The 27790-nt window shown below is 37.7% G+C and overlaps 4 protein-coding genes and 1 long non-coding RNA gene across 12 annotated transcripts in view; 3 read left to right on the top strand and 2 right to left on the bottom strand.

Moving 5' to 3' along the window:
* Window positions 1-965: 965 nt before the first annotated feature.
* LOC129565223 (intraflagellar transport protein 57 homolog) lies at window positions 966-3033 on the top strand. Its single transcript, XM_055439812.1, has 5 exons — window positions 966-1077; window positions 1235-1584; window positions 1692-1925; window positions 2037-2522; window positions 2607-3033. The coding sequence occupies exons 2-5, from the start codon at window positions 1498-1500 to the stop codon at window positions 3027-3029; spliced, it is 1230 nt and encodes a 409-aa protein (XP_055295787.1). The 5' UTR covers window positions 966-1077; window positions 1235-1497; the 3' UTR covers window positions 3030-3033.
* A 257-nt stretch (window positions 3034-3290) lies between these two features.
* Window positions 3291-9195, top strand: LOC129565224 (chromosome transmission fidelity protein 18 homolog). The gene is made up of 10 exons (XM_055439813.1): window positions 3291-3483; window positions 3571-4576; window positions 4637-4824; window positions 4938-5114; window positions 5194-5827; window positions 5899-6130; window positions 6615-6790; window positions 6916-7049; window positions 7139-7344; window positions 8840-9195. The coding sequence occupies exons 1-10, from the start codon at window positions 3447-3449 to the stop codon at window positions 8999-9001; spliced, it is 2952 nt and encodes a 983-aa protein (XP_055295788.1). The 5' UTR covers window positions 3291-3446; the 3' UTR covers window positions 9002-9195.
* Window positions 7589-8820, bottom strand: LOC129565228 (uncharacterized). The gene is made up of 2 exons (XR_008687592.1): window positions 7999-8820; window positions 7589-7755 (listed from the first exon to the last, which is right to left on the bottom strand). It is a non-coding gene; the product is annotated as an uncharacterized LOC129565228 (long non-coding RNA).
* Window positions 8840-23842, top strand: LOC129565225 (echinoderm microtubule-associated protein-like CG42247). Of its 8 annotated transcripts, XM_055439821.1 has the most exons (14): window positions 8840-10534; window positions 10622-10980; window positions 11065-11204; window positions 11315-11531; window positions 11608-11715; window positions 15415-15651; window positions 15942-16095; window positions 16180-16395; window positions 16672-16960; window positions 17117-17288; window positions 17398-17493; window positions 20393-21212; window positions 21275-21457; window positions 21585-23842. In XM_055439821.1, exons 6-14 carry the CDS (start codon window positions 15499-15501, stop codon window positions 21950-21952), a joined length of 2451 nt encoding a protein of 816 aa, XP_055295796.1. In that variant the 5' UTR covers window positions 8840-10534; window positions 10622-10980; window positions 11065-11204; window positions 11315-11531; window positions 11608-11715; window positions 15415-15498; the 3' UTR covers window positions 21953-23842. The 8 variants fall into 8 exon arrangements, with proteins under 8 accessions (XP_055295796.1, XP_055295793.1, XP_055295795.1 ...); XM_055439818.1 differs by having other exon boundaries at window positions 10622-11204; XM_055439820.1 differs by having other exon boundaries at window positions 10622-11204; window positions 11333-11531.
* Window positions 23843-23971: 129 nt separating this feature from the next.
* LOC129565226 (paired mesoderm homeobox protein 2A) overlaps window positions 23972-27790 on the bottom strand; it is a 32018-nt gene continuing 28199 nt past the window's right edge. Inside the window, exons 8-9 of the mRNA XM_055439823.1 lie at window positions 25346-25470; window positions 23972-24831 (exon numbers count right to left, since the gene is read on the bottom strand). Of these exons, the coding sequence (XP_055295798.1) occupies window positions 24410-24831; window positions 25346-25470 (547 nt within the window). The 3' untranslated portion in view covers window positions 23972-24409. The remainder of the gene's footprint in view (window positions 24832-25345; window positions 25471-27790) is intronic.

The following is a 27790-nucleotide window of genomic DNA, read 5'->3' on the forward strand; positions in this document are numbered from 1 at the left end:
ATGATTCGTTTGCGGATCTATCTGGCGCTAGAGTTAATTCATTTTTTATTGTTCGTACACAAGTTCGAGACCGAAAATAACGATTTTGTTAATGGAAAATCCACGTTATACGATTTTATATCACGTTTCCAGAACCTTTTTATCATTCGCCTTTGTTGATCTATGTTTGAGACAAATTTTTAGCCAAGAGCACGGAGATAACATTACAGACGACAGACAACACACTTTTTTTTGACGTGGAATTTGAATTTGTATTTAGCATATTTGGTAATCGTTTGTTGTCGGCAAAAACAAAGACACTACACAAAATAGACAAATGAAAAGAGAGAAGTGGAAAAAAATTGAGGTTTTATTGCTCCACTTGTACCAAATAAAAATTAAATTCACATAAACTTAATTATCGCAATATATTTTTCGTGCGGATCATTGTAATTGCTCGTGTGCTTATCGTGCGAACTCTTTTTTCGGGAAGTTATATCAACTAAGACAAACATTATAAACGGTTGTTTCAACAACAGAAATGATTCGTCTTTCTCTCTCTCTCTCTCTCTCTCTCTGTGTGTGTGTGTGTGTGTGTCTCGGTGATGTGTTCGCATTTCAGACAAGCTGGTCGTCTCTTGAATCATGGACTTCTCAGGCAGTTAGGCCCAATAAATTATTTCACCTTCTGGTAGTACAATCGAAAACGAAGGAGAGACAGATACATTTTTTTGCTCCCAAGGACACATTGAGATAACAATCTCTGTTTTATTCCAAACCGAGAATTGCAATCAATGATTTCGGAATCGATTCACTGATGTACAGTACACAATCTGTTGACAATACGTATACGTATTTTTCTACTTAGTTTTTGCTTTTTTTCGACAAGAAACAATTTATTTTAAGCTCGTGAGAGCATTTTTGTTTTTATTGAGAAATCCTCAACCTTTTTTAAGTGGATCCAATAGTCATAACATTTCGATTCAATAAATCATTCCCATTTTATTTCTGATTGAACTTTATAAATCAATAATTTGACGAGCTTCGCATTACTCATTCGGATTGTGATGCTAACGCCATCTGTTGAAAGTGTGACGCGTAAGTTCTATTGGTGTTAAGACTGATTCATATGATGGATATTTCGAATGTGATATGTGGATGAAGAAAATATTCACTCATTGTAAACAAATGATTCACATTTTCATTGAAACATTCAATGCATTTTACTTGTATCAACCTCTTTTATATTTTTTAGAATCGTTTAGAAGCATAAATGGCAAAAAAAAGAAAGGATTATCAGAAACACACTAAACGTTTATTTCAGTTTTGAATGTATTGTGTCAACCTTCATTGACCGACAACTTGGTTGCTATGGTTATCCAACTCGATACAAAATCCATAAACAGTCTTTTTTATAACATGGAAATTTTGTTTATTTCGCGTAATTCCCTTTCAACACTTTTCGTTTAAATTTCGTCTACCTCCATTGAAACGGTCATAAAGAAATAAATTTCCAAAATGCAGCGGCCAAACTTCCAAATGATTGAGGAGTTGCCGGAAAAGAATTACATGCGATTTGTTTCGCAATACAAATTGGATGATATGGTAACTACTTCGATTTGATTGAAATCAAAAGCAAGAAAATTAAATTTAACGAAGTAGAAACGTGTGCGAATTATTACATTTCATTCATATTCAATGGCTCATTTCAGATGGACAAACTAAAACTTTTAAACTACGAGGAGACCCTGTTGAAAGAAATGAAAATGAAGCCGTTGAGTCGATACTACTTTTTGAACTCGACTAACCCCGGCGAGCAATTTTTTATGTTTACATCTTTGTGTGCGTTTTGCGCACGAAAAATGGGTAAAGACTTTGAGCAACCAGAGGAGTTTATGGATCCAACGCAGCTAGTTTCGAAAATCATGCAACTTCTACAGGAATTGGTAATGAAATCATGAAAAACCATTTCTGTTAAAAACTAGTCTGTGGTTGAAACCAACAAAAAAATAATTAATTTGATGCCAATGTTTGCTTTCAATCCATTTCCACCACAGGATATATCCACCGATTTTCCAGGCAACAAACTGATGCAAGGAGCTGGTTTCGTGTGTCATTTCATTTTGGATTGCTTGGCAACACACGCACTCAAAGTGACTCGGCCGAATTTGGGACGTCCCGAAATCAAAACCGACGATGACATCAAGGCGGAAATAGTGGAGAATAACAATGAGATTATTTTAGAAAAGGTAGAAGAGGAGCAGTATGCCATGTTCCATTCGGATGAAGACTTGGATGATGACGACGATGACGAGATTGACATCGCTGGCCGTTTGAATTTGCGTGAAAATATGAAAATTCGCGATTTATCGGCGGCACATAAAGAAGAGAATGCCGAAAAAGGCAGTATGCTAACCGGTGAAATGTGGAAAATGGAAATGGAACGAGCGTTGCCCAGACTAAAAATTGTCGTTAAATCCGATATGAAGGACTGGCGCGCTCGATGGGATCAAATGAAAGTGTGTCGCGAGAATATCAACTCGGTTTGTTTGACATTTGGTGCATTTTGTGGCGAAATGAAGAAATTGCACCGGATTTTTTTATTTTATTTTTTTCGTTTCTTTCAGCTCTCAGACAACACTCAATCGCAATTGAAAAAGATTCAGCACGACGTGACATTTGCCATGGACAAGATTGAAAGCCGTGAAAAACATTTGAACAATGACCTGCGACAAATGATAGAGCAATACAAAAATATCTCCATCGATCAAGCACATCAAATGACACAATTGAAACAAGCACAGTCGGAAGTGGCCGAGTTTGAGAAGCTGTTCGATCGATTGAATCATGAATATGAATCGATAAAGATGCAAATGGAACAACGTGGACAAACAATGTCTGACGGCAGTCCATTGATCAATTTGAAGAAGGCAATTGCTCGCATCAAAGAAGAAATTATTCAAATGAACCTGGAGATTAGCGTAATGCAACACTCAATTGACCATGATTTTATTAGAGAGAATGCTCTGTTTTCACTTATTAAAAGCTAATGAAATGAAGCTCTGTTTTTGGGTTTTTCTAGAACATTTTTGAAAAAAAGGCTGAATTGCTTTGATTCTAGTAGATCATGTTTCGTATCAATACAAAATATAATTGTAATTGAAACATAAAAAAATCAATGAATAAAATGATTGCAACTAAAAGAAAATCATTTACGAAATTTCAATTGAATTTCGAATACGAATTCACCTCACCAGCTCCACCTTCAGTCAATTTGATTTTCGAATGAAAACCTAGTTCGCCTAATGGATGACAGATGTCAGTTTCAACGCACAATTTTAGCGCGAAACGTTTGACAGCAAAGTTAACAACACACAACACGAAGTAAAATATTTTGATTTTTGTGATTGAATGAAAATATGAAATATTCGGTATAATTTTGTGAGTTTAACTAAATTGCTATCAACATGGATTATCCAACGGAAGAAGAGATGGCTGAATTCTGTAAGTAAATTCAAAAAAACTTTGCCCAAAGTGTTGTTGATGTAAATTGTCGAATGTGTTATTGATGTGACTTTGTATGCATTGTAGATGAATACGCTGCAGGGCAGTCGAATCAGCCACAATCTCAGCCGCAATCACAGCTTGAATCATTGCCACCATCGCAGCCATCGTCGCAAGCATTTCCAATGGGAAAAGATACACCCACATCAAATCGTGGTGAACACAGTTTTTTCCAGAATAATTCCCAACTCTCGCAAATTCCAGCCAATGACACGGCTGTGAATCGTCGCCTCTTTGGCACACCATTGAATTCGAACCTTTCCAATCGAGTGGCTTCAACTCCGTTCATAACAAATGTGATTGATGATCCGAACTCATATCATTTTCGTTTTGACGATGAGGAATTTGAAAATAACCTACCACCAACTGAGCTAAATCCACGCAAACGTCGCTTAGACGATTTATTTGGTGATATTGATGACATCATCCAAGAAGAAAAAAATCCAGCACAAGTCTTTTACTCCGTGGATGTGGAGGAACATGCGAAGAAAAAGGCTCGATCAGAAGAAGATCAGGATAATGCGTTGATTGACCGAATTTTGGCCGCTCGAGCCGAACAACTTGTACGCAACAACAATTTCACGAAGCAATCGAAATTGCAGCAACTCGAAATGTTGCATAAATTTAAAGCGAGGAATTTGTCAGAAACATATCCACAGTGGCCGTGCATCCCAGTTATGGCCGATCGCAACAGAATCTATGTGCGAATGCATTCGGAGGAATTTGAAAAGAATCAACTGAATGAGTTGACGCTTCGGAAGAGTTTCGGCAAATTGCTGGGTGATAACAGTGAAGATGTCTGGAATGAAGCACAGACAATTGTTGAAAAACGCATGACCGCTGCTCAATCGCAAGGGAATCAATTGAGTGAAATCGATACAGCTGTCATAATTCACGAAGCAAATCCGAGAGGTGGCAAACTTTGGGTCGAAAAATACAAGCCAAAAGGTTACTTCGATCTATTGTCGGACGAATCAACCAATCGCAGCCTTTTGATTTGGCTGAAAATGTGGGACAAAATCGTATTTGGCAGGTGAGTGAACATAATGTGAATGACATTGAATCCGAGACTTATGAGATATTTGGATTTTAGAGAATTTCAACAAGAGAAAAACTTGACAAATCAACAGAAGAATGCAGCGAGCAATTTTAACCGAAAAACTGGCCGATTCGAAGTTGGAAGCGTTCGATTCCGTAAACATCGTCCAAATGACTTGAAAACTGAGACTGATGCCCACGGACGACCCATTCAAAAGATTGCTGTCCTTTGTGGACCACCAGGTAGATATTTTGAAATCATATGAGCCCAAAAATTATAATTTCTCATATATTTATTTCAATCATCATTTACAACATTCTTATTCATAAATTGTTTCATCGCCTACTTCGAATAGGTTTGGGTAAAACAACATTGGCACACACAATTGCACGTCATGCGGGCTACACTGTGCGTGAAATAAATGCATCGGATGATCGAAGCCCGGAAAGTTTTCGGCTGGCTCTACAAAACGGAACTGAAATGCAGACCACATTGTTGGATCAAGAGAAACGGCCAAATTGCATAATTCTCGGTATGACTTTTGTTATTTTAAAAAAAAGAGCGATTAATCGGAAATGGTGATTAAAATGTCATGTATTTGAATAATTTAGATGAGATTGACGGTGCACCTTTGGCTTCTATTGAATTTCTGTTGAAATTCATAAGCGATCAAACGAAAGAGACGAAGAAAGCGAAAGCTGCTGCCGTAGCCGACAAAACGGGTAAAAAACCAAAAGCCAGCGGTATATTGCGTCGTCCGATAATTTGCATTTGTAATGATATTTATGCACCATCATTGCGTCCGCTACGTCAGGTAGCCTTCATTGTGACATTTCCTCCATTGGACAGTGGTCGGCTTGCCGAACGTTTGCTAACGATCGCCCGAAAGGAAAGACTCCGTACTGATATGACAACCTTAATGGCCTTGGCGGAAAAGTCCGGCAACGATGTACGCTCATGCATTTCAGTGTTGCAATTCTTTGCCAACAGTCATAAACCACTCGAATTGATTGATGTTATGAAATCGAATATTGGTGAAAAAGACAGGCAGAAGGGTTTGTTTGAAATTTGGTCGTCGGTCTTTCAAATTCATCGTTTCAAAGAAGGTTTCGATCCGGTGCAGAGCAAAGCAATCGGAGTAAATTTGAATACAACAGTTCAAGTGCCACAAACTGTTGATACTTCGATGCGGTCACGAGTAGAGCATGTGCTGAACGTTGTTCATATGGGCGGTGATGGCGACAGGTAATTAACGATAAATTACTGCTAATTTTTGTTGTTGTTGCTTCATAACCGTTTTATTCACTTAATTCTAGGCTTATCAATGGCGTTTTCGAAAATTATTTGTCACAAAAATCCGATGGAAACTTTTTAAGCATTACCGAAGCCGGCGAATGGTTTTGTTTCAGCGATTTACTGAACACACACATACAGACGCTACAAAATTACACCGTTTATCCGTACCTACCGTATGGATTTGTCGCATGGCATCTCTTATTCGCTGGCATTTCATGGCCTAAAATCACTTTTCCCACGCAAGGCTATGAGGTAAATAGATTTTTTGTACACAAAGTCAACAATATTGAAGTATTAAACACGTGTTTCAATAGCCACACCAGATTCTTGCTCATAAAATGAATTTATATCTATCATTAAAAGAAGCATTCATCTTGTTATGAATGAAGGGAGAGAGTGATTGAGTGAATGAGAGAGTAACAAGCGAGTGTGTTGAGTTTGACACATGAACTCATTCTGCAGGTCATTAAAATTTTTAAACACAAGCTTTGCTTACATTTCCAAGAATGTCATTGAAATGGGAATTCCGCACAGGTTATCTCACTCTTTAACTTTAATGAATTTTGCATAACCAGCTTTGTATGTCGTTTTTTTCTTCTTTTTCGTGCGTGAGGACAAGTGTTTTCCAACATGAAACCCATTAATATGAAATAAGTTTTTGTGACAATGTCAATTTCTTTTCATGTGAACTCAATTTTACTCATTTTTTGCTCTTCTTTGGCTTTTCGTCTCACAGTATTATCAAAAGTCGATGACACAAAAGACAATTCGTGCGTCATTCATCAAGAATTTGTCGGTGATGGTTCGTAGCTTGGCAAACAGTCCAACGATTATATCAGATGCTGTGGCAATCATACGGCAAATCATTTGTCCTTCACTGCGTTCGGTGTCACTTCAGCTGCTCTCACCAAAGTGAGTTGAAAAAAAATGAAATCATTCTACATTTTTCTCTTTTTTTAAATTTATTTTTGTTTGTTTAGAAAAGTTCTTATCATTTTCAATTAATTAAAATGTCCAATTAATTTCATCGCACATAGAGAACGAGCTGATTTGGTGCATACGGTCGATGTTATGGTTGATTTGGGATTAACCTATTTGCAAACGAAAAACCCAGACGGAACGTATCAATATCAAATTGAACCTAACATCAATTTTCTATGCAATTTCAAAGGTGTTTTGAATGTTAATCAACTTGGAAATGACCAGAAAATGGCTCTTTCGATTATTTATTGTTGTTGTTGTTTTCTTTTTTATTCGCAGTTAATCAACGAACCAACGAACTGACCTATTCTAATATGCAGATTATAGCACGTGAAGTCGAATTGCAAACAATGAGACGGTCAGCACCGAAAAATAGCGCTGCAAATCCAATCAAACCGAACAAAGCACCACAAAAACCAAAACCGCAAAATCACTTGCAAAGATTGAACACGAAGTCTGTGTCGGGCACAAAAACAAAAGATCTGGTACGTTACATTTTGTTTCGGTTTTTGTTTTTCTTTTCTTTTCCAAACAGATGGAATTATTTTGTTTTGAAAACTAGCAAAATATAATGATTACATTTTATTCGCACGTATTAATAATGAACTTTAACACACACCGCTGATAACAAGTGTCACATCACTTTTATACACGAACAGAAAAAAAATCATCTGGAAGCAAAAATTTTATATGAAATATCGTTTAATCTGAAAAACGAACAAAATACTCTTTAGTTCGAACTTTTTTTATTTCTGGAAATAACCGGTTTGTTGCACATTTTCCTTAAAAATATTTCATTCAACACTATCAAATCATTTTGCTAGTCATGTCTCCTCGATGAAACAAAACGCTCCAATTTTCTATGGTTTATAACCATGACAGCAATCACACATGACCTGTTTTAAACAGAAGAGAAAATAAAATGAGGGTTAATAACATTCAAAAAGATTACACGAATTGAAACAAAAAAAAATAACAAAAACAAACAAATTGAAAATGTTCAAAAACTTGGGAAAAATTTTAAGAAGAGGAAAAACAATCCAGAATCAAAAATTGACAAAATTAAAAAAAAAAATGAAGAAAAAATCCAAAAATCAAAGAAATAAATGACAAAAAAACTCAATTCAAGTTCAACTCACCCAAAACAGAACGTAATGCATACATAACAAACCGGCTGCAAGGAAGCAAAGGAATTTCATTGTGGCACATAACCGGGGTGAAGAATCGGCTTTCGTAAATCAATAACAAACACACGGTTCTCGGTTCGTTAACAAAAATCGGTGTGATACGTGTCACTTGCGACGATATTTATTCGCTTCTGATGCGAAAATCGGAATATCAATGCTCTTTGTACCAACGTCAAATTACTACTTCGTTACTTCCGAAGCATCAACGGAAACGAAGCATCTCGGTTTTGTTTTTCGTTTTATGATCACGTCGCTGCGCTGATAAATCGAACAAGTTTAGACTACGCTTGTGTGTTATCACGAATCACGAGTGATTTTCAAATGTGATCTGTGCGGTCACTTGATAACCCATCATAAATCAAATGCAATTGTGCAGTATGCCCGTGACAAGGTCTGGCATTCACGATTTTGGCTGAAACAGAAGACACGAGTCGTATTAAAACATCAGAAATAGAACAAGAGAAATGAGGTTACACAATTTTGCACTGATTAATTTAAGAAATTTTTCCATAAAATCAAAAAAATCCAGAGCATTCATCTGATCGGCTATAAATAAATGAAATGAAGTGTTGCGTTGTATATTGTTTGCATCATAGAGCCTATTAAAATTATCGCATTGCGTTCTTAAAGGTCTATCGTGACCTTTTCATATGACTTAATCAGTTCGAACTTTATCTACTTCTTGTTTGTGTCTCTGTGACTGGAATAACGAGTCAATTTTTCGGTCATAGAATTGAGTTCATATTAACCGTATCATTTGGATAGTCGTTTAACTGTTTCGTATTTTTTGCAGGTGACGAAGGATTTCTTTGGCCGTATAACGGAGAAGCGGATAGCATTGCCGGTGCAAGAGGGTGGACGTGATCAAATAGTGAAGAGTCCAATTTGGTATCGGTATAAGGAAGGATTCAACAATGCCGTGCGCAAGGATGTGACATTGCAAAGTTTACTCTAAATAGCCATTCTATATCGTTTTGGGTAACGTGTCGACAAATCCCCGACCAATTAAAGTTTTCCATATTTATTATCTTTCGTTTAGCTCTAGTGGATTTTCGCAACAACAAAAACATAAAAACCGAAAACAACAGCAAAAATCAAAAGACCTTGTGAACCTAAATAATATTTTAAATAAAATTACGGAAAATTAAATATATTATTCTAATTGAAATCATTCGTTCTTGAAAGCATCTAGACATGAGTGTGCTAAACTAGGGTGGCTGATGGAAGTGTTTTGCATAGAAAGTGGATCACACAAGTGCGGGCCTCTTCTCTCGCTTCAACTACCGTATAATTTCTGTGTGTGTTTTTTTTCTTCGCTAAATGGAACATATTTAATAACAAATCGTATAATCAGAACACACGCTATCCGTATAATTTTTTCTTGCTGGTTCTTTTTTTTGGCGTGGCGAAAAAGTTTTCGATGAAAAGAGTAATCACGTGGGAAATTCAATCCAATTCCAATTTACTCATTTACAGCGTAAACGATATGATACGAGTTGTTTACTTGGGCTGCATTATTATTCTCATTACGTTTCGTTCCGAATAAATGCACCACAAGCACCAGAGCAGTGGCAACAGTGAGTGGAGAGAGTGAGCGAGTGAATTTGTTTAGCATTGTTCGCCCGTGTGTGTATGTGTTTGTGGTATATATCGTGTTCGTTTTGCCATTGGCTGCCAAACAAAACGAACAAGAGAAACATCAATTTCAATTCCAACGTTGAAACTTCGTTGTTTGTATCCAATTCGTTATTCGTTCCGTGTGTGTGTGTGTGTGTGTGTGTCAGTGTATGTGCCCGTTCATCTCCCTCACTCTCCTTCCCTCCTTTACCATGTGCAATTCCGAACGAGAGTTTATACATTCTGTTCATTGTTTGGCCAATATAAATATTCAGTGCCATATGTGAGAAGCCATGTGATACACGACTCTCCATATCTCCAGTAGCACAGATCCCAATGTAATAGCCGGGCAACAGCAGCAACTGTTCGTATTCAATTACCGCAAAAATGGAAAAAGTTAAATAGCAAATTCCATTTAAGAAACAACAAATACACATTTTTCTTTCACCACTCGGTTCTGTTCTGCTCTCTCTCTCCCCACCCAATCGATCCACTGCACATCCAATGGTGGATTCACGATTCGAGAGAAATGAATGTGCAACTGTACTCCATTTTTCAGTATATTACTTTTCTCACTGTCTCTCTCTCGCTCACTTACTCGCATTCGCTCGAAGTTTTCAATTCAATTTCAAACTCTTTTGCTCTGAATCGTATCGTTCCTCCATTTTCACGATTTCTTTTCTTCTCTTGAGGATTCATTTAAATTCCATTCTTTGTTCGGCGTAATCGATGCAGAATGGCTGTACTTGGCGTCCAACCCATTACTTGCAAATTGAGACTCAACACTATAACTACGGGCACGGCCGACCTGCGATATGGATGATGATGATGATGATGACTTGATTGTTGATTAAAAATGCAAGGACTATGGGTGTGTGTGTGTATGCGGTGCTAAAGCGAATGTGAATGTGGCGTACACAGACATTGAGTAACCACTCCATTAAATTTTCATTAACAGATGCAGTGCCAAGAAGTTGAAGCATCAATACACAACATAGTTATCTAATCATGGAACTGAATTGACAAAATGCTTAACGATCACCGGAATCACATTTCGAAACCAATGAATGATTAAAGACGTCCGTAATGAGAAAAACGATAAAATAAAAGATTTAAATGTTTCCGAATCCAAATGAATCAATTTAGCAACAGCAGCAGCAGCAGCAGCAGCAGCGGCACCGACAAAACGCAGCAGCGCGCTATTCATTCGACAGCTAAACATAAATTGAATGTGAAAAGCCAGAGGGAGAGATTTAGTTCAGTATGAATGGAAGTCGAATACAAAAATGCGGAAAAGCGGTGCAAAATCTAATGGAAGTAAATGAAACGAAATGGAATGTGCACGTAAATAAAAATATCGACCGAAACCGGAGATCAAGTATCGTCTTTACATTTTTGCAGTCACATCTGCAAGCGCTGTTTTATACAATAAACGAGGATGCGATTGAGAGGTTTGAGGCGAGAGGTGAATTTGATAACACAACACAGTACAATAGACGCGCAAAGCACATAGTATACATTTCCACCGACCAAAAAATCAAGTAATATATACAGGAGATGCTGTTACCACGTACAATGAAATCTTTTATACGATTTTGGTGGTTCTAATCGCTTTGTTTTTATTTCACTCTCTCTAAATGGCGTCCGGAAGTATATTCCGAATGCTTAGTTGTGCTATTCAATGTGTTATAACATTACATCTTCGAATATTGAGTTACTCAAAAGCGTTTTGTGCTGTACGATTACACAGCGCGCTCACACACGGAATCAGTTTGAGCGATAATAATTTTCGGCTTTTCCGGTGCTGCTCATGGTCGGTGTGTGTGTGCGTGTTGTGCAGCACTCACTTCGGTCGACGATTTCCATTGGTAAGTAATGTATACGACGAGATAAAATGATGATACTTAAGTGGTAATAATTCAGAGCAAATGTTAAAATTGCTAGGGAAGTGAAATCGCAACGCGCTAAATGTGATTCTCATACAAGATGAGCGTGAATTGTAGTCAGTGAGCAAAAGGAAAAAAGAGTCAATTCAAGCGGATTACAGAAGCGGTAAAGTATATCCAATATCATTTAAACGTCTTTTTGGTGCATCCTTTTGGCTGAGCAATTAGCTGAATATTATGGAAAGACCAAGCTTTTTAGCATTTGAAATTGCTGGTTTACCTCGGGCCAGTCAGCAGGACTGGCAGCCACCATCTCACCACCACTGTTCACGTTAAAAATTACATTAAAAGGTTACCAACGAACTGTTCTCAGAAAAGCTAAGAAAATTAACAAACGAGCGAGTGAGCGAGCGAACGGGTGCGCGTGGCACGCTCTACAGCGAAATTACAATGTCCATCATTTCATACAAATTTATTACGTTTCATTTACTTAGCGACTGGTAAATGACGGTGAAAATGCACAATAAACAAAACGACAGCGCTCTTTCTCTCGCTCAAGCATTCCACAGCTTTGCACAAAATTTCCATTTTGCCAAAGTGTGTATCGGCATTTTGCCACCCTTTGTGAAATAAATATATGTACGGTGCTGCATCAAAGTGGCTAGAGTACAAGGGCATATTCTAATTTGAATAGCTAAGTATTTTGCAGGAGCGGTTCGCAACTCTGAGCACAACATGAAAATGTGCATACATTTAATGCAAGTCACAGTCGTATATTGTTTTTTGCTGCTTCTGTTTCTTTGTTTTTGCTTTGTTGTCGGCATTTTTTGCTTCGGGTGGTTGGGTGTTTTCGCGACTAAATAAATTGGGCAAAAGTCCGTTGCTGATTTTGATCGATAGTCAGCAACCGAATCAGCCATAATCCATATGATATGCTTTGCATATATGTACAAATGATTGTTTATTGATTTGACTTGGTGCATTTCGTCTGCTGTGGTGAGTGTGAATAATAATCTGCTTTCACTTAATTATACGGCCTGTATTGCGCTCGAATTCCGGAAACAATGGCACACACAGTGGCCGGTGTGACCGCGTATCCCACTCACTGTTGTTTGTCGTTGTCGTCGTCGTCGATTTTCGGTCGATTTGTTTCGGCGAGACATACAGCGAGCACCAATCATGCGATACAGTCGTACATAGAGGCTGTGTAATACAGCGAAACAGTGCGAGAATGTCGGCTATCAATGGCGAAATATATGGCCTGTCTTCATTCACGAAATATGCGCTGTGAAAAAATGCGACCACCGTTGTCGTTGTCGTCGCTGTTGCTGTCCGTCACAAAGGGTAGAGAGTTGTTGCACCATAAACTATCCATAAGTGGCAGTTGAACTATCCACAGCAATTGAGTAATGTGCTAGTCGGCACTTAATCATAAATAATCATACATTTTGACTCATGAATAAAAGCCAATATATTGCCTTCACACGCGGATTGCAGGCGAAGCACGTGGAATGCTTAGTGACCAAATTGTTTATCTATTTCGCTTTTTTTCATTGCATGAGCCCTAAGTAAATAGCAGACGGGAAAGAGAAAGAAAAGGAAAGAAGCAAAAACAACAAAAAAGCGAATGAATTAATATGTTTCGAAAGAAAGACCTTGAACCTCTATCGAGTTAGAAAGCACAAATGTTATCATAGTATGAGTGCGTAGTGTTTTTTGTCCTATTCGGCATTTTTGTTACTTTGCTCTGTGCCATTGGAAATACAAGCTACCAGAATTCATATATGCATAGCAGTCGCGCGCGCAAAAAGGATCAAAGCTTTATGACAAGTCGAGGCAATGAGAAATGCTGCAAGTTTTCAATTCAGCTTTTGCTTTTCTTTTTTCCTTTTTCTTCATTTGCTTCACATAAAGTCGAAAGCCGCTTGCCCCGCGCTGACAAATAAAGAGTGGCAACAATCACAGCTACTTCAGTTCGGGGCGCACTTACAGCTATTGGACCGAGTCCAATGCCATATGAAGCGTGTTTAACACCATTAACATATTTTAATTTTTTTTCCCTCTTTTGTTTCGTTTCATTTTCATCGTCATCGTCGCCGTTGTTGTCGTCGACCATGTCGTCTGTGTGCTTTCATTTTCTTTGTCCAACTTTTCTTTCCGAATGAATTGAGCATACCCCGCTGTCGCAGAAACGAAGCAAAGTAAAGAAAATTAAGACCGATTGACTCAAGTGTTTTGATTTCTTTGTGTTGTATGTTGTTGTGAATGTACAACTTTATTTCTTTTTGTCTCGAATCGCGTTAGAGACTGGTGAAACTGACCCAGGTGGAAATTGCAAGCACATAGCAAAAACTATGTGAACAATTGGCTTTTTGGACTTTGTATGAACGGAACAATTGTTTAATGTTATGCATATTTTATGAATACCACCACCAGTCATACCCATATGGCTGTGTGTGTATGTAGGAAAGAACCCTTTCTTTCGGTCGACTGCGATCGACAATCATATTATACTAATAAACGTGGAGCACGTAATATGCGTTGGTTCTCACGTTTTGCGTTCAATATTTATGTAAATGCTGAGTGTTAGTTACTCAATGGAGCCACTTGAACTCGAGCTTAATGTAATATATAGCCAAGCGATTTCTTAGTTCATGTGTTCTTTTTTGCTATGTTATGTAAAATATATGTGATTTCATTTGAATGGAAAGAGCGAAAAATCGAATATGCGACACAACGCACCATACTCACATACCATAAAGGAATATGGCGTTGCGAAAGAGAAAGCTGAACTGTGAATGAGAGTAAGAGTAGAAACGTACGGTAATTTTCATTTTTTTTCGCCTCAGTTTTATTTGTCGTGGAAAATATTAAGAAAGTTTCAGTTCATGGTGTGTGGAGAGCAAGAATGTTTTGCGGACATTCGGAACGACATATGCACGAACACATCAACCGCTTTCGTTGTTGCTTGGCTCGCGCGTACATACATAATCATAATTTAAGAAAGAAGGAAAAAGACGGCAATGTGAACGTGCGAAAAAAAATCCGTTGATCCATTTTTCGTCTATGTATTTGTTTGTCGACAAACCGTGTTCGATGCCAATTGAATGAAGGATGGAATGAAACGGCAAATCACTTGGCACTCGTTCACCTCATAGTTGAGAGAGCCAAGAGAGCCAAAAAACTATTTGCCTATATGTGCACCAGTTCGAACTACCACACCATGGAATCGAGAAATACACACTTGATTCGATGGAAATCACCCCGTTGTGGCCGATTTAAAATGGATTCGTTTCAGTTGGTTGGCCGTCAGTTTGAAATGAGTATGCCTCCGATGTGGTCGCAAAGCATTTTTAAACTCTTATTACTGATTGTTGTTGTCGCGCACGCACCAATGCAAATTCAAATATTCATCAAGTAAAACGCAAACTAGAATCCACAATTAAATGTACACTTATTGTAATTGAGGTGTGATTTATTTGGAGAACGAAAAGGAAAACAGAAAACGAAACAAAACACAATTGTTTAACGAAAATTTATTATACACGAAAATTTCAAAGGAAAAAACCCAATGTGAAAATCGGTGGCAAAATTTAGAGCAAGAAACAAAAAGAACAGTGAGAAAAAAATCGAATTTTCATAAATTATGAACAAATCACTCAATTAATCCTGCAGTTACACTTGTGGCAACTAAGTGACTATTACATTGTAAGAAGTGAGACATTTCACTTGTATTTTGTAAACGAAGTGATACATAAAATCCGTGCATTTCGATTCGAAGACACGATAACAATATACGAATTAATAAAACGGAACGGGAACGATTTCCAATTTCCGCCCCGTTCATTATCTTATCTTAATTTAGATTTTGATTTGAATAAATTACGTGTAAAGTGTGTGCGAGCAAAGGAATCAACGAGCAAGTGACAGATACACAGCACCAGCAACAATGTGGTACAATTCGAGTCATCAAGGTTGGGGTAGCAAAGCCGTTGGTCGAAATACATCAATCGTTGATGCTGATGTAACCCCATCGTCGCCGATCAAACCAAGCGCTGGCCGCATTATACGCATCGTTAATAATATGGATCAAAGTGTACAGGTATGGCATGCAATGACACGTTACATAAGTTGGAATAGGAATTTTGCGTGATTTCTTTTGACCGTTTTTGTTTTTGTTTTGCTTAGTCGTTTACTTTTGATTTTTGTGTTTTTGTTTTACCTGCAAGAGCTGTGTGTGTGTGTCGCCAGCTCACGCTGATTTTTCCACGTTCACATATTTTTCTCTACTCGATTTTTCTCTCTGTTGTTATTGTCGTATTTCTTTGCTGTAATTTCGAGTCTAATGCGATTAAAATAACTAATTTTGTGCGCGATTTGGTGTCGATTTAGTGTCGTGTATTGCTCAATCTACGCACATCACAGCCATTTGAGGAGGTGCTCGAGGACTTGGGTCAAGTGTTAAAAATGAGTGGTACCAAGCGGATGTATACATCGGATGGTGAAGAAGTGTATAGTTTTTCACAGCTACGCAATGAATACGCCGGTTTGTGAATTTGAATTTTGTGAGCATTTTCAATTGAATTTGATAAGTAATAAGTTTTATGGATTTGATTATCCAATGGATTAGATGTGGAGACATTCTACCTGGACTCCGGTGCCCGTGCCATTTCGCCAATTTCAATGATTCCAGCTGCCTCACCATTGCGACGATCTCGATCCAGCAATGGCATCATGAACACAGTCATACAAAATGATGCGCCAGTTCGGCAGCGCGCACGAAGCAAAAGCCGTCCTCGTACTCTCTACGCCACAGAAAGTATGGAAAGTCGGCCGGTGAATGGAGGTAAGCGTTGATCTTGTTTAGGCTTTTAATTTTTTTTGTTCGACACTAATTAAGTAATAAACTGCATAGCGAAAAGAAGTTTCGAACAAAATGTACACACCAATTGTTTGGTAAAATTAAGATTTTACGCACGGTATTTAGCGTTGATGATATCGCGACACTCATGAAAACCGACTCTAATGATGATTGCCATTTAATTGCGTTCCTGCAACTCTCCTCCTTTTCACTCACCACACTCTTTTTTTCTGGTCTTGTTACTATCGTTTAAATCAGTAGACTATTCATCATCCGATTACGTTAAGGAAGAACCAATCAAGCTAAGCATTCGCGGTCTGAGACGAACATTTTATCCACCAAATCAGCATGTAGTAATTGATAATTCGCCACCAGACAAGAAATTGAAATTACAATGGGTTCATGGCTATCGAGGTCGCGATACCACAAAAAATCTGTGGGTACTACCATCGGGCGAAATGCTTTACTATGTAGCTGCCGTTGCAATACTATATGATCGCGACGAAGGAACGCAACGCCACTACACTGGACACACCGAAGACATAATGACGTGAGTAGTTTACTATGCATTTGCTCGGGCTGATTTTATCATCTACCAAACGAATAACGGAAACATCGCAAATTTGCAACTCATTTGTAAATTTTTTTTCCTCTCTCTCCCTCTCTTGCATTCTTCTGCATTGTTCAAACAAATACCCACATACAGAATGGACGTTCATCCATCACGAGAATTGGTTGCATCAGGTCAACGTGCCGGTGCCGATCGAAAGTCACAAGCGCACGTTCGCATTTGGAGTACGGATTCATTGCAAACACTTTACGTTTTTGGAATGGGTGAATTAATTGGTGGCGTGACTTCGGTCGCATTCTCTCAGCTGGTAAACGATTATTACTACACACAATAACACTCGACCGAGCGATCAAAATGACCATAAAATGTTTCTAACGTAAATTTGTAAATTTTCGAATTTCGAACCATTTCAATAGAATGGCGGTAGTTACATATTGGCCACAGATGCAAGTGCAGATTCGATACTGAGCGTTTGGCAATGGCAATGGGGTCATCTATTAGGAAAAGTTGCCGTAAGTATTACCATTTCGTTCTATTTATTTATTTTTATGAATGTTTTGATTCATCGAGATAAAGAACACGGTTATAGTCACAAACGGCGAATCAGTAACCAGGTGACGTGAAAGCGTAGCTATTTATATACCCAATTTTAATTGTGCGCGACTGAAATAATAATGAAAAATAAACGCGGCAAAACAGTCCGAATTTGAACATAAAATGCCATTAAGTGGCCATCACAAGACGAAAATAAAGTTTCTCTGGTCGAAAAAAAGCTGTAGAACATATTTTCACGGCAACCAAACGATAACCACAACCAAGTCTTACAATACGCGACCAAAGCATATTCTGACCGAACCATGCCAACATCGTTTGAATCCATACAGCTTTTAATACACATTTTACTACGTCATTTTCAATATAAATCATACTCATAAAATGCCATAAAAAGCCCGTTTCTTCGCCACTTATTCGGTTTTACCATTTCGTCTAATAATCATAATAATCATTTCAGTAGCCATGCGAAAAAACCGTTCGTTTATACATATAATTTAAAATTCTGTGGAAAGTCTCTGGAACAGGGTGGACGTGTGTGTGTCGGAGGGGAGGGAGGGATTGGGTTAAAGAGAGAGAGAGAGTTGCAAAACTGAACAACAAGAAATGAAAATGAAATGTTGTGTACTGCCTTATGTGGGACTCCACGACAAACAGCAGCGATACAAGCAATCACAAAGTTCATGATATACTTCGAATGAATGGAGTGAGTGAGTTTGCTCGATTGGATTGGTTTGAAAAACAACATCGCACGCGATATTTTTTCGGAATTTCCATGATTTTTTTGCTTCTGCTTCTATCGGAAAAACCACACATTGGATTCCATTTCGCTTTGTTTTCCATTCCATACATATTTCGATAGTCACACGTCTTTTTGTACAGACTTTCCTCCTTTTTTTTACTATCGCTCTCCTTTTGTATGTACCAGAGTAATGCAGAAACTATGCCAAAACCGATTATGATACTTTGTCGGTCGAACGGAATGTTTGCATTTAATTTGCTAAAGGACTCATATGTGTTTATGTTCCTGTGTGCTGCTGTTGATTTACTCATTATAACTTTCGTTCTCTTGCATACAAACAAAACGGCTCGATCCATTATGGATATTGCAGTGAATGGTCAACGTTAGAAGACTTTTCAGACTGCCGTCGAATGTAAATAGAAAATACGACAAGAAAAATATGAAACGGCCGTGAAACACACACACACACACACACACACGTGCATGAGGCCCATTCATATGGTATTATAAAGGAAGGAACGGCTTCACTTTCAAAAAACCGTTTACGGGTCGGTTTTTTTTTTGTTCTTTTTTTTCTTTTTCGGTTGATGCAAATGGTATTGTTTTTGGTTCGGCGCCGCTTACAACGTTTTCGACGATTCGCAATTAGCATTTTCCGATTCAATCTAATGTTATTTCCACTTTCGATTTCAATCAATTGTTTTTATGTTCTGATAACATGCTATCTCCATGATATGCCAGTAAATGGCCGAAAATTCACCGCATAATAGATGGTAATAAATTTATGTGCTTCTCTACCCACTGCAAGGCGATGACTCATAACCATTTATGATGAATCATCATTGATGATCAGTAGCTGGAAATTGAGTTATTTGAAATCGAATTTGAATGGCAATTTAAGTGCATATATCGACCTTTAAACACATTTTGCTACAAAACAACTAGAACATCAAGAGTTGTTTTGTGATTACTTCATATCCATTGCGATCGTGTTGTATTCGCTCGACCATCAAATCAGTGATATCAGAAGAGTTTATGCTTCGAAATAATAAAATGAAATAAAATTCACGCCTCAATCACAATGCAAACTCACACACACACACACTCGCAAGCGTGGGGTGGTAACCATCCACCATGATTTTTGTTTATTTCGGGTGGCACCTTGATATGAGTAATTGCCACATACGTAAATGGATAATGGCTTTCACATTCATATTAGTTTTTAATAAACATTTTGGGTGAAAGTGTTACAGGCTCTTACAGATTTATGATTTCATTCGATAACAATGAAATATGAGAGTTTGATTCATTGCGTGGCGGTGGGGATCAATGAAACTCAGCCTTGAATCTGTTTTACTTAAATGCCAGTTCCGCTGTACGCACATTTTTTTTCCTGTGCGCACATAAATTTGTGATTTACAATTTCGGTAGAAGAAGACGAATAATGATCGAATGGAGTGCGCGGCACGAAATCACCTTGAAAACTTTCTGGGGTTCAGGTCAATCACGCAAGAAAAATAGCGTTTTGTCATAAAACATTATTTTCACGTATTTTAAAACATTTCTATACTTCCGTTAATCTGAATCAGTGCGGAAAATGGGAAAGAGAGAGAGAAAGGGAAACAATATGTATTCGAGTCTCGCAGGAGCAAGGACATCTTCAACGAAGAAGAAAAAAGTAAGCGATACGATAAGCAAAACGCACGCAAAACAATTGAAATAAATAAATGAAATGTTTTGCTCATATCGTTGCTTTATCAAGTGGCAAGTTTCTTTCTTATTCGCTCCCGCCAGCGATCAGCGATAAAAGTTATTGTTTGTTTTGAAGAGAATTGAACGCAAACATTTGTCATACTCGTAAAATTTAATTAATCACGGAGTGAGCTTTCGTGTGTGTGGCCTGTGTGTAGAACGCGTACCAAATCTGTTTGGTCGCACTAAAAAGCGAATGGAATTTAGAGCGGAAGCGTAAAGTGGGTGAGAATATGGACGAGGAAATTTATGCGCCGGTTTATGGCCTAGTTTTTTTTTCTTTTGATATCATCATCATTACACACTCCGTAGAAAAATTTTCATTTATAAAATATTTTGCTCAACATTTTTCTCTTCGATTTTAGACGTTACAAGAGGAGCTGCTGGGTGCTGTATTTCATCCATTGGACGATAATCTAATAATAACATATGGCCGTGGCCATTTAGCGTTCTGGCATCGCCGAAAGGATGGCTGCTTCGAACGCACCGACATGATTAAACAGCCGAATCGAACCTGTATCACCAGCATTCAATTCGAAGCTGAAGGTGATGTTATTACCGCGGACAGCGATGGTTTCATTTCCGTTTATAGCGTTGATGCCGAAGGAATGTACTTTATTCGTATGGAATTTGAGGCACACATGAAGGATATTGGCTGCTTGTACATGCTACCTGATGGAACATTGCTGTCGGGCGGTGAAAAAGATCGCAAAATTGCCGCTTGGGACTCATTACAAAATTACAAACATATCGCCGATACAAAATTACCCGAATCAGCTGGTGGTATTCGTACGATTTTCCCGCAACGGCTGGGACGAGATGATGGCAACATTTATGTGGGAACAACGAAAAATAATATTGTCGAAGGTTCCCTGCAAAGACGTTTCAACGAAGTGATTTTCGGTCATGGACGCCAATTATGGGGCTTAGCTGTACATCCAGAAGATGAATTGTTTGCAACGGCTGGCATGGACAAAACAATTGTGCTGTGGCGAAAACATAAGCTCATTTGGATGGTGGGCGTTGATTTTGAATGCATTTCACTTGCCTTCCATCCATTCGGAAGTGCTTTGGCAGTCGGTACGACAGCAGGTCATTTACTGATTTTGAGCGTTGAAAGTGGCGAAACGGTAGCAACTGTTCGTGTTTGTGCGGCTCCCTTGAATTGCATCGCTTTCAATCAAGGTTGGTTTATTGATTTTGCTTTGACTTTTCAATGGAAGTCATGGATTTGTTTTCGATTTCAGTGGGGGATCTCATTGCAATGGGATCCGAAAATGGATGCATCTATCTGTTCCGTGTCACACGAGACGGCTTCAATTACAAAAGGCAAAGCAAAATCCGAGGAACACAACCACTGCAGCACTTGGACTGGAGTGTTGATGGCTTCTTCTTGCAAACTGTTACCGTTGATTTTGATTTACTTTTCTGTGAGTTTCTTTTGATTCGCAACACACTTTTTCTTCTTTTTTTTCAAATGATTTGATTTGAAACTTTTCAATGAATTGAGTTTTGATTTGATTTAAAATTTTAATCGATGACCTTGATTTCAAACAGGGGATACACGTTCATTATCACCCGAACGAAGTCCAATTCTGATGAGAGACGTGAAATGGTTAACACACAATTGTACGGTTGGCTTTTTGGTGGCTGGAATGTGGAACAATCGATTCTATTCAACGCAATCGGCCAAAATAACGACGTGCAATCGTTCCGCTGGAATGGATATGCTGGCATCCGGAGATTCCGAAGGTCATGTGCGACTATTTAAGTACCCATGCATCAGTCCACGAAGTGAATACTACGAGACGAAAGTGTATTCCGGCGTGATTGGTTGTGTGCGATTCTTGTACGGTGACAATTCATTGGTGACGGTCGGCGGCACCGATGCCAGTCTAATGATCTGGGATCTTGTCGACGAATGAATCGAACGCTAATTTTACACAGAAAACAAAACATTTTATTGGTGAATATTAAATTTAATTGGACAATTTGGTCAGGTATCGTTGTCGAATTGTGATTTAGCCAATGTCAAGAGCAGGCCTGATAATCACGATTCCAAGAATCACCGGCAAAAATTTTGAATATATCAGACAAAAAAATTACATCAGAATACAAATCATAATGTTAAGATCGATGAAGAGAAGAAGAAAAAAACAAACAAAAAAATTCTTTTTTATATTAACTTACACTAATTTGATACAAATGTAAACGAACTCAAAGGAATGAATTGATTTCGGTTCCATGTTTCGTAAAAACCCGTTTTTAATGCGAATTTCCTTTCATTTGGGTACCCCTCCCTCAGAAGATGCAACTCCAAGCAATTAAGTATCAAAAAAATCTATTTGCACTCAATCATTGTGTACTCTGTTCTCTATTTACTGATGTTGTTTCACATTCATTTATGTTTAAAAAAGCAAAACTGAACGGATAGCTTTAACTAGTTTATTGATTTGTTGAACAGAAAATACTGTGTGTCCTTCAAAAGAAAACTTTTTTTTCGTAAATGTGCTCGTCATACTTCTTCCATTTGTAATTATTCGTTCGCTAAAAGTGCAACACCAAGGGATGATGAAGCATTTTATTTTGATTTGTTGACATTTTTTTCGTTTCGGTGACCAAAAAGCACGCAAACTTTTCCCCAGAAATGCTTCATTTCCAAAAAGCACAAACAAACAAACAAATAGAAAGAAAAATGCATATAATTTGTCATCCGTGTACTTGAACCATTTGAAATGTGGTATCCACCATTCTCCATATCGGATTGTACAGTGTACACATCGCAAATACTAATTTAAGCCAAAAATTTGTTTACTCATTTCAAAGCAGAAAATGTTCGCAAGAATGTGTTTGCTCAAAAACGAAAATTCGTCGGTTAATTTGATTCAAAGCGTTTACATAAGCGATTTTAGCTTAATTCAGTTTTCGGAATTACATTTTAAAACACACACAAACGGGGCAAAATGTGTATTTGTTTTAATGTTTTGAAATCGTTTGAAAATTTCCGACGAAAAACATACCAGATATGATTTATGTGCACATCACTCTCTGGCGCTTTGAAGTAAAAGAAAACACATAGATTTAATTTCAGGCAAATTTCCAGTATAATTTGCTCCATTTACGCGCGCTTGTGACTTTGTTGGAATTGAATTCGAGCGAAACATCATCGCATTTACTTCAATAAATGAATTAATCGATTTTTCTTCGTCCATGTTGTTTCATGTGCTTTCGCTCTGCGTTGAGATACTCCAGTGTTTTATCAATGTTTGAGTTTCGGTTCTCTGGGCCCTCTCTCTCTCTCTATCTCTCTCCCTCTCTCTTCATCTTCTGCATCAAACTTCCCCATGCCGAATGTCGGTTAAGCAAATAGATTTTGTGTGAAGCAAAATGTTTCCAATCAAAAGAGAGTTTAGTGTGTATGGTTTTTATTTTTTGTTGATTCGTTCTATATAGATTTTATTACGTTACTCTTAGTAAATAGAATGCATTACAATAATTATTTTATACATCGTACATTCAGTGGAATTGGCACAAGTATTCATTGTAATCGTGGCATTCGAACGCATCACGATTTTGACCAATTTTACTCAAAAACTAATCGAAATAAACCGAAAGGAAAAGAAAATTGGCATTACCATTATTTTTTTATCGGGTCTGTAGCGACTATATCAGTTTGGTTTCAAATAACTTTTGTTTTAGAGAATATGATAATATCTTTAGTTTGTAAAACTATTGTAATTGCTATGAAATACCACTAAAAAACCAATGCTGTCCGAATAAAGCAGATACATTTTTTTGGTTAATCTAAAACTGAACGGTGTGTGTGTGTTTGTCTTTTGTGTTGTGAAAATCAAAAAGTGATTCGATCTTAAATGCTAAAAATGATTATTATTTGAATTGAAACTTATTTATTAAAACACACACACTAACGCGTTGGCTTTCAAGTTGAAACCAGCGTGCTAGTTAGCTATTCTACAAGATTATTGGTTAATTTAACTTTTTTTATTTGATTTTATCTTCAGAATTGATTTTTTTTTTGCCGTATATCTACATTATTTCAATCAGTTTTCTTCTGTGTATTTCCTTTCAAACGGCTAAACTGTTTATATTGTACAATTTTCATAAAATCTTAACCATTAAAACGTTACGTTTAATTTGACTGCACTTTTTGTCCATTCAACTGATTTACAGATAAGTATTTTTGCATTATTTTTTGTGATGGATTTTGAACAAGAACTAAATTTGGGCACACAACTTAACTTATTTTACTTTTACTGAACTTAATGCTAATTATATTTTGATTTTATCTCAATTAGAACTGATGAATTTAAGATTGGTTTGTACAATTTCTATTGAATATGATTTTCTTTAAGAATTTAAATTTATTCACTTTTTTCGGTGGCATTGATTTGAGTTGAGTGTTGTGCAGCATCACCGTTCACAGTGGCCGAGATGGTGTTATTGTTTGAAGTCGTTAAAATGTCATTGTTATTCGTGGTTGATCCGGTGCTGATGCAAAACCCTGGATTCAGCATTGATTTGCGTGTATTACTGAAATTTAATGGTGGCAAAAATGCGGGGAATGAAAACCCAGCCGCTGCTGCTGCTTGCAATGATTGTAACAGAGCTGCTGAATGCTCTTGTGCCTTGCGACGCAGTTCAGCCACAGATGTGGTGCGTGGATCACTTGCCGATGATGTCGACACGTTCGTCAATGCCGACGAACGATTTGCACTCAACGATGAAATTGATGATGTTGTCGATGATGTGATTGTCGGGCAACACGAGCACAAACCTGGAAATCCTAAAAAGCAATCACAATTTTTTATTTGATTTTTTTGTCAATGTTATTCATTGTCAAGGGTTGCTTAACATGCCAATTTTACGATGATTTATTAACGGTTATTCGTTAATCAATCATTTATGTATCGATCGTATTCGAGGCGCGAATACCAAGCACCGAATTTTTCTAAAGTGATTGTAAAATTAGATGGTGATTTGTTCAAGGAACACCTGCGTTGCACAACAACAACAAAAAGTTACTCGAAAATCCAAACTCAATTTACATGGTCGATTATCTGATTGTGAACACATCTATACGCGTAACACCGTCTCCATTCATCGTCTCAATCAACGCGCTTTTATCGAATAACGTTCATGAAATCATCGATTAACCAACTTTCTCGTTGAAACTCACCAGCATGAATGAATAATTTATGCCAAAAATTGAATTTCACTGGTTTTTAGAAAATCGTGTTACCAGAGAGCTGCAGGGAGAATTTTGGGCTTTTTTTTCACTTAAAGGAAGTGATGCTTACCTTTTAAATGAGGAAACAATGGCGGATGAAACTGTGTACCAAGCGATGCCAAATGTGTTGGTAAGAATAGAGGAGGCGTTGCACGTGGCGCATTATTGTCTAGCAACGGACGAAAGCCATTTGTTCTGTAAGAGAAAGGGAGAAAAATTAAGTGAAAATCATTTTGAAGAAAAAAAAAAAAAAAAAAAAAACAAAACGAAATTTCAATGAAAATAATCCTAAAGCCTAAGCTTACAAATATAGACTTGAAATAGCATCACACCCAAAATATTCTCGCAAAAATGTTCTGATGAGATTCATTGGCTCGTTCATTGATTTTTTTCTTCCTATTCTAAAAGCCGACCGGATTAAAGGATTCAATTAATTAAGATCAAAAGCATGCCGAAAACACATTTTAACATTAAATGGCATAATTGCGTTAGAAGTCAGTTTGTGTGTTTTGTTGAAAACCATTTGGAATACTTTTCCAAAACATTTGAGACTTGTGTGTGTGTGTGTGTGTGTGTGTGTGTGTGTGTCTGTGTGTGTGGCGATGAGTTTTGCTATCCATTCCATTTGCACTTCTCGTTGCGTGAACACATTTTCGCACTCGGCATCGTTTCATCGTCGAGTTTTCCCATTTTTCAGGTGTATGCGTGTGTGTGTTTGTGGCACGAGGAGTGTTGTGTGTACAACATCGTATCATTAAATTAAATCATATTTTCAAGTGAAGCCGAGAGAGAGAGCGAGCGAGCGAACAAGAGAAAATGGAGGCGAAAAGGGATTTTGGGGGAAGAGATTGAGTAAATATTGAATCTGCGCATGCTGCTGCTGGCTGTGTGATGCGATGCAACCATGGCAACACCTATTCATGTGTACATAATTAACAGTGGCAACCATATCTAATGTGTTTGGTTTGATTTAAACGTGGTCGTGCACACACTGTGAATCAACTGATTCGGCAGCAAAGACGGGGAACGGCAAAAGAAAAGAAAAGGAAAAAAGGGTTGCACCACCGTCTCGCACGAACTCAGCATCAAGGAAATGAATGTAAAATTGGATTGCGGGAGCAAAGAACACATTCGAGAAACAAAAATAAAAACAGGAAAAGTAAGAGGAATGGCGGTGTGTTTGGCAATAAAAAAGAAACCCAAAGTGGTAAGGAGATGAGCTCACATCATTTTGTTACAACCGCCACCTTTGACTAGCGCCCAAGTCAATGTATGCATTACAGCAAGTTTATTTGCTTGCTAGCACATTAAATCACCTTCAGAGCAAAGAAAAAAAAACAACGACAAGCACTTGATATTTGCGTTTGATGCCATATCAAATGTTTCCTGTGTTCAGCGCACAATTCGGAAAGCACAAAAATTGTACAGTACATATACATCTTTGTAAATTTATTGCTAGCCTTGAGCCACCATTAACGTTTAACGTGCGATGGGCGAGCATAAATTTTCGTCTGCCAACCATGGCATACAAACATCATCATTCGCTCGCAACACAAGAGGACGACGTACAGCAATGAAACGAAACGAATTTTCGTTTTTATTTGTGAATTGCACATAAAATAAAGCCAACAATAAAATAAAATGTTTTCTCAAATTGAATTTTATTCGCTCTCTCTCTCTCTCTCCCTCTCTCTCTCTCTCTCGCTCCATTCCATTTACTTTTTTATCGATTCAATTTCGTGCTGGAAGCTTCCAGTCTGGTCGATTCGCTTGATTCGTTCGCTTTACTATATATTGCACAATGTGTACATATCAATTTTATGATTATTTGACACTATTATGGTGATTCAGTTGCCGCTATTTGCCGTACCATTACGACCGTTATTTATTCTAATGCAATTTTGATGGCGAAACATAAAATGAAATTTATAAATAAATGAAAACGGGCGTGAAGATGTTGGGATACAAGTCAAGCATCAAATATATACAGAGCAACCACTTTGTTTTCAAATGTAAATAAATTGTAATTGCAGCATCGAAGTCTGAGCTGATGATGTTCTTACAGCGACCGAATAACAACGATTGGCAATCTCATCCTGAGCGATAGAAACGAGGAGAACAAGAGCTTAAGCGAATGAGAGCATTCAAAAGTAGCCACATTATGCGCATAAAAGAGCGTTAGAATATAATTTTTATGCATCAACGGGATAACAAAGCTCGGATCAAGAAAAACTAACAGTTGGAAAACACTCTCTATCTCTTTCTCTCTCTATCTCTCTCTCTCCTCCTCTTGCGCTGTGAACAAACACAAACACATCCACAAAATCAACGTCCAAGCGGATTGTGTCGAGTGCGGAGCCAAAAAGTCGAGAGGCTGTCTCAAGTGGAACGGGGTAGGAAAAAAATCGAATACTGACTAAATTATAAACGAGCAAAATGAAATATCTCGTCTTAAAACCTCATAAATGATAATATGATATTTTTTTCGCTTTACGTAAATTCTCCTTCTTTTCTC

Source organism: Sitodiplosis mosellana, unplaced genomic scaffold (assembly GCF_009176505.1).
Source record: "Sitodiplosis mosellana isolate CC-2019 unplaced genomic scaffold, AAFC_SMos_1.0 Smas_scaffold_2, whole genome shotgun sequence".
Taxonomy (NCBI): domain Eukaryota; kingdom Metazoa; phylum Arthropoda; class Insecta; order Diptera; family Cecidomyiidae; genus Sitodiplosis; species Sitodiplosis mosellana.

Excerpts from the sequence above, each read along its gene's own strand:
- LOC129565223 (XM_055439812.1), top strand. The coding sequence starts at position 1,498 with ATGCAGCGGCCAAACTTCCAAATGATTGAGGAGTTGCCGGAAAAGAAT. Across the intron at positions 1,585-1,691 it reads AATACAAATTGGATGATATG|ATGGACAAACTAAAACTTTT; the intron begins GTAACTACTTCG and ends GGCTCATTTCAG. Across the intron at positions 2,523-2,606 it reads GTCGCGAGAATATCAACTCG|CTCTCAGACAACACTCAATC; the intron begins GTTTGTTTGACA and ends CGTTTCTTTCAG.
- LOC129565224 (XM_055439813.1), top strand. The coding sequence starts at position 3,447 with ATGGATTATCCAACGGAAGAAGAGATGGCTGAATTCT. Across the intron at positions 3,484-3,570 it reads AGAAGAGATGGCTGAATTCT|ATGAATACGCTGCAGGGCAG; the intron begins GTAAGTAAATTC and ends TATGCATTGTAG. Across the intron at positions 4,577-4,636 it reads GACAAAATCGTATTTGGCAG|AGAATTTCAACAAGAGAAAA; the intron begins GTGAGTGAACAT and ends TTTGGATTTTAG.
- LOC129565225 (XM_055439815.1), top strand. The coding sequence starts at position 15,499 with ATGTGGTACAATTCGAGTCATCAAGGTTGGGGTAGCAAAGCCGTTGGT. Across the intron at positions 16,961-17,116 it reads CACACCGAAGACATAATGAC|AATGGACGTTCATCCATCAC; the intron begins GTGAGTAGTTTA and ends ACCCACATACAG. Across the intron at positions 21,458-21,584 it reads TGATTTTGATTTACTTTTCT|GGGATACACGTTCATTATCA; the intron begins GTGAGTTTCTTT and ends GATTTCAAACAG.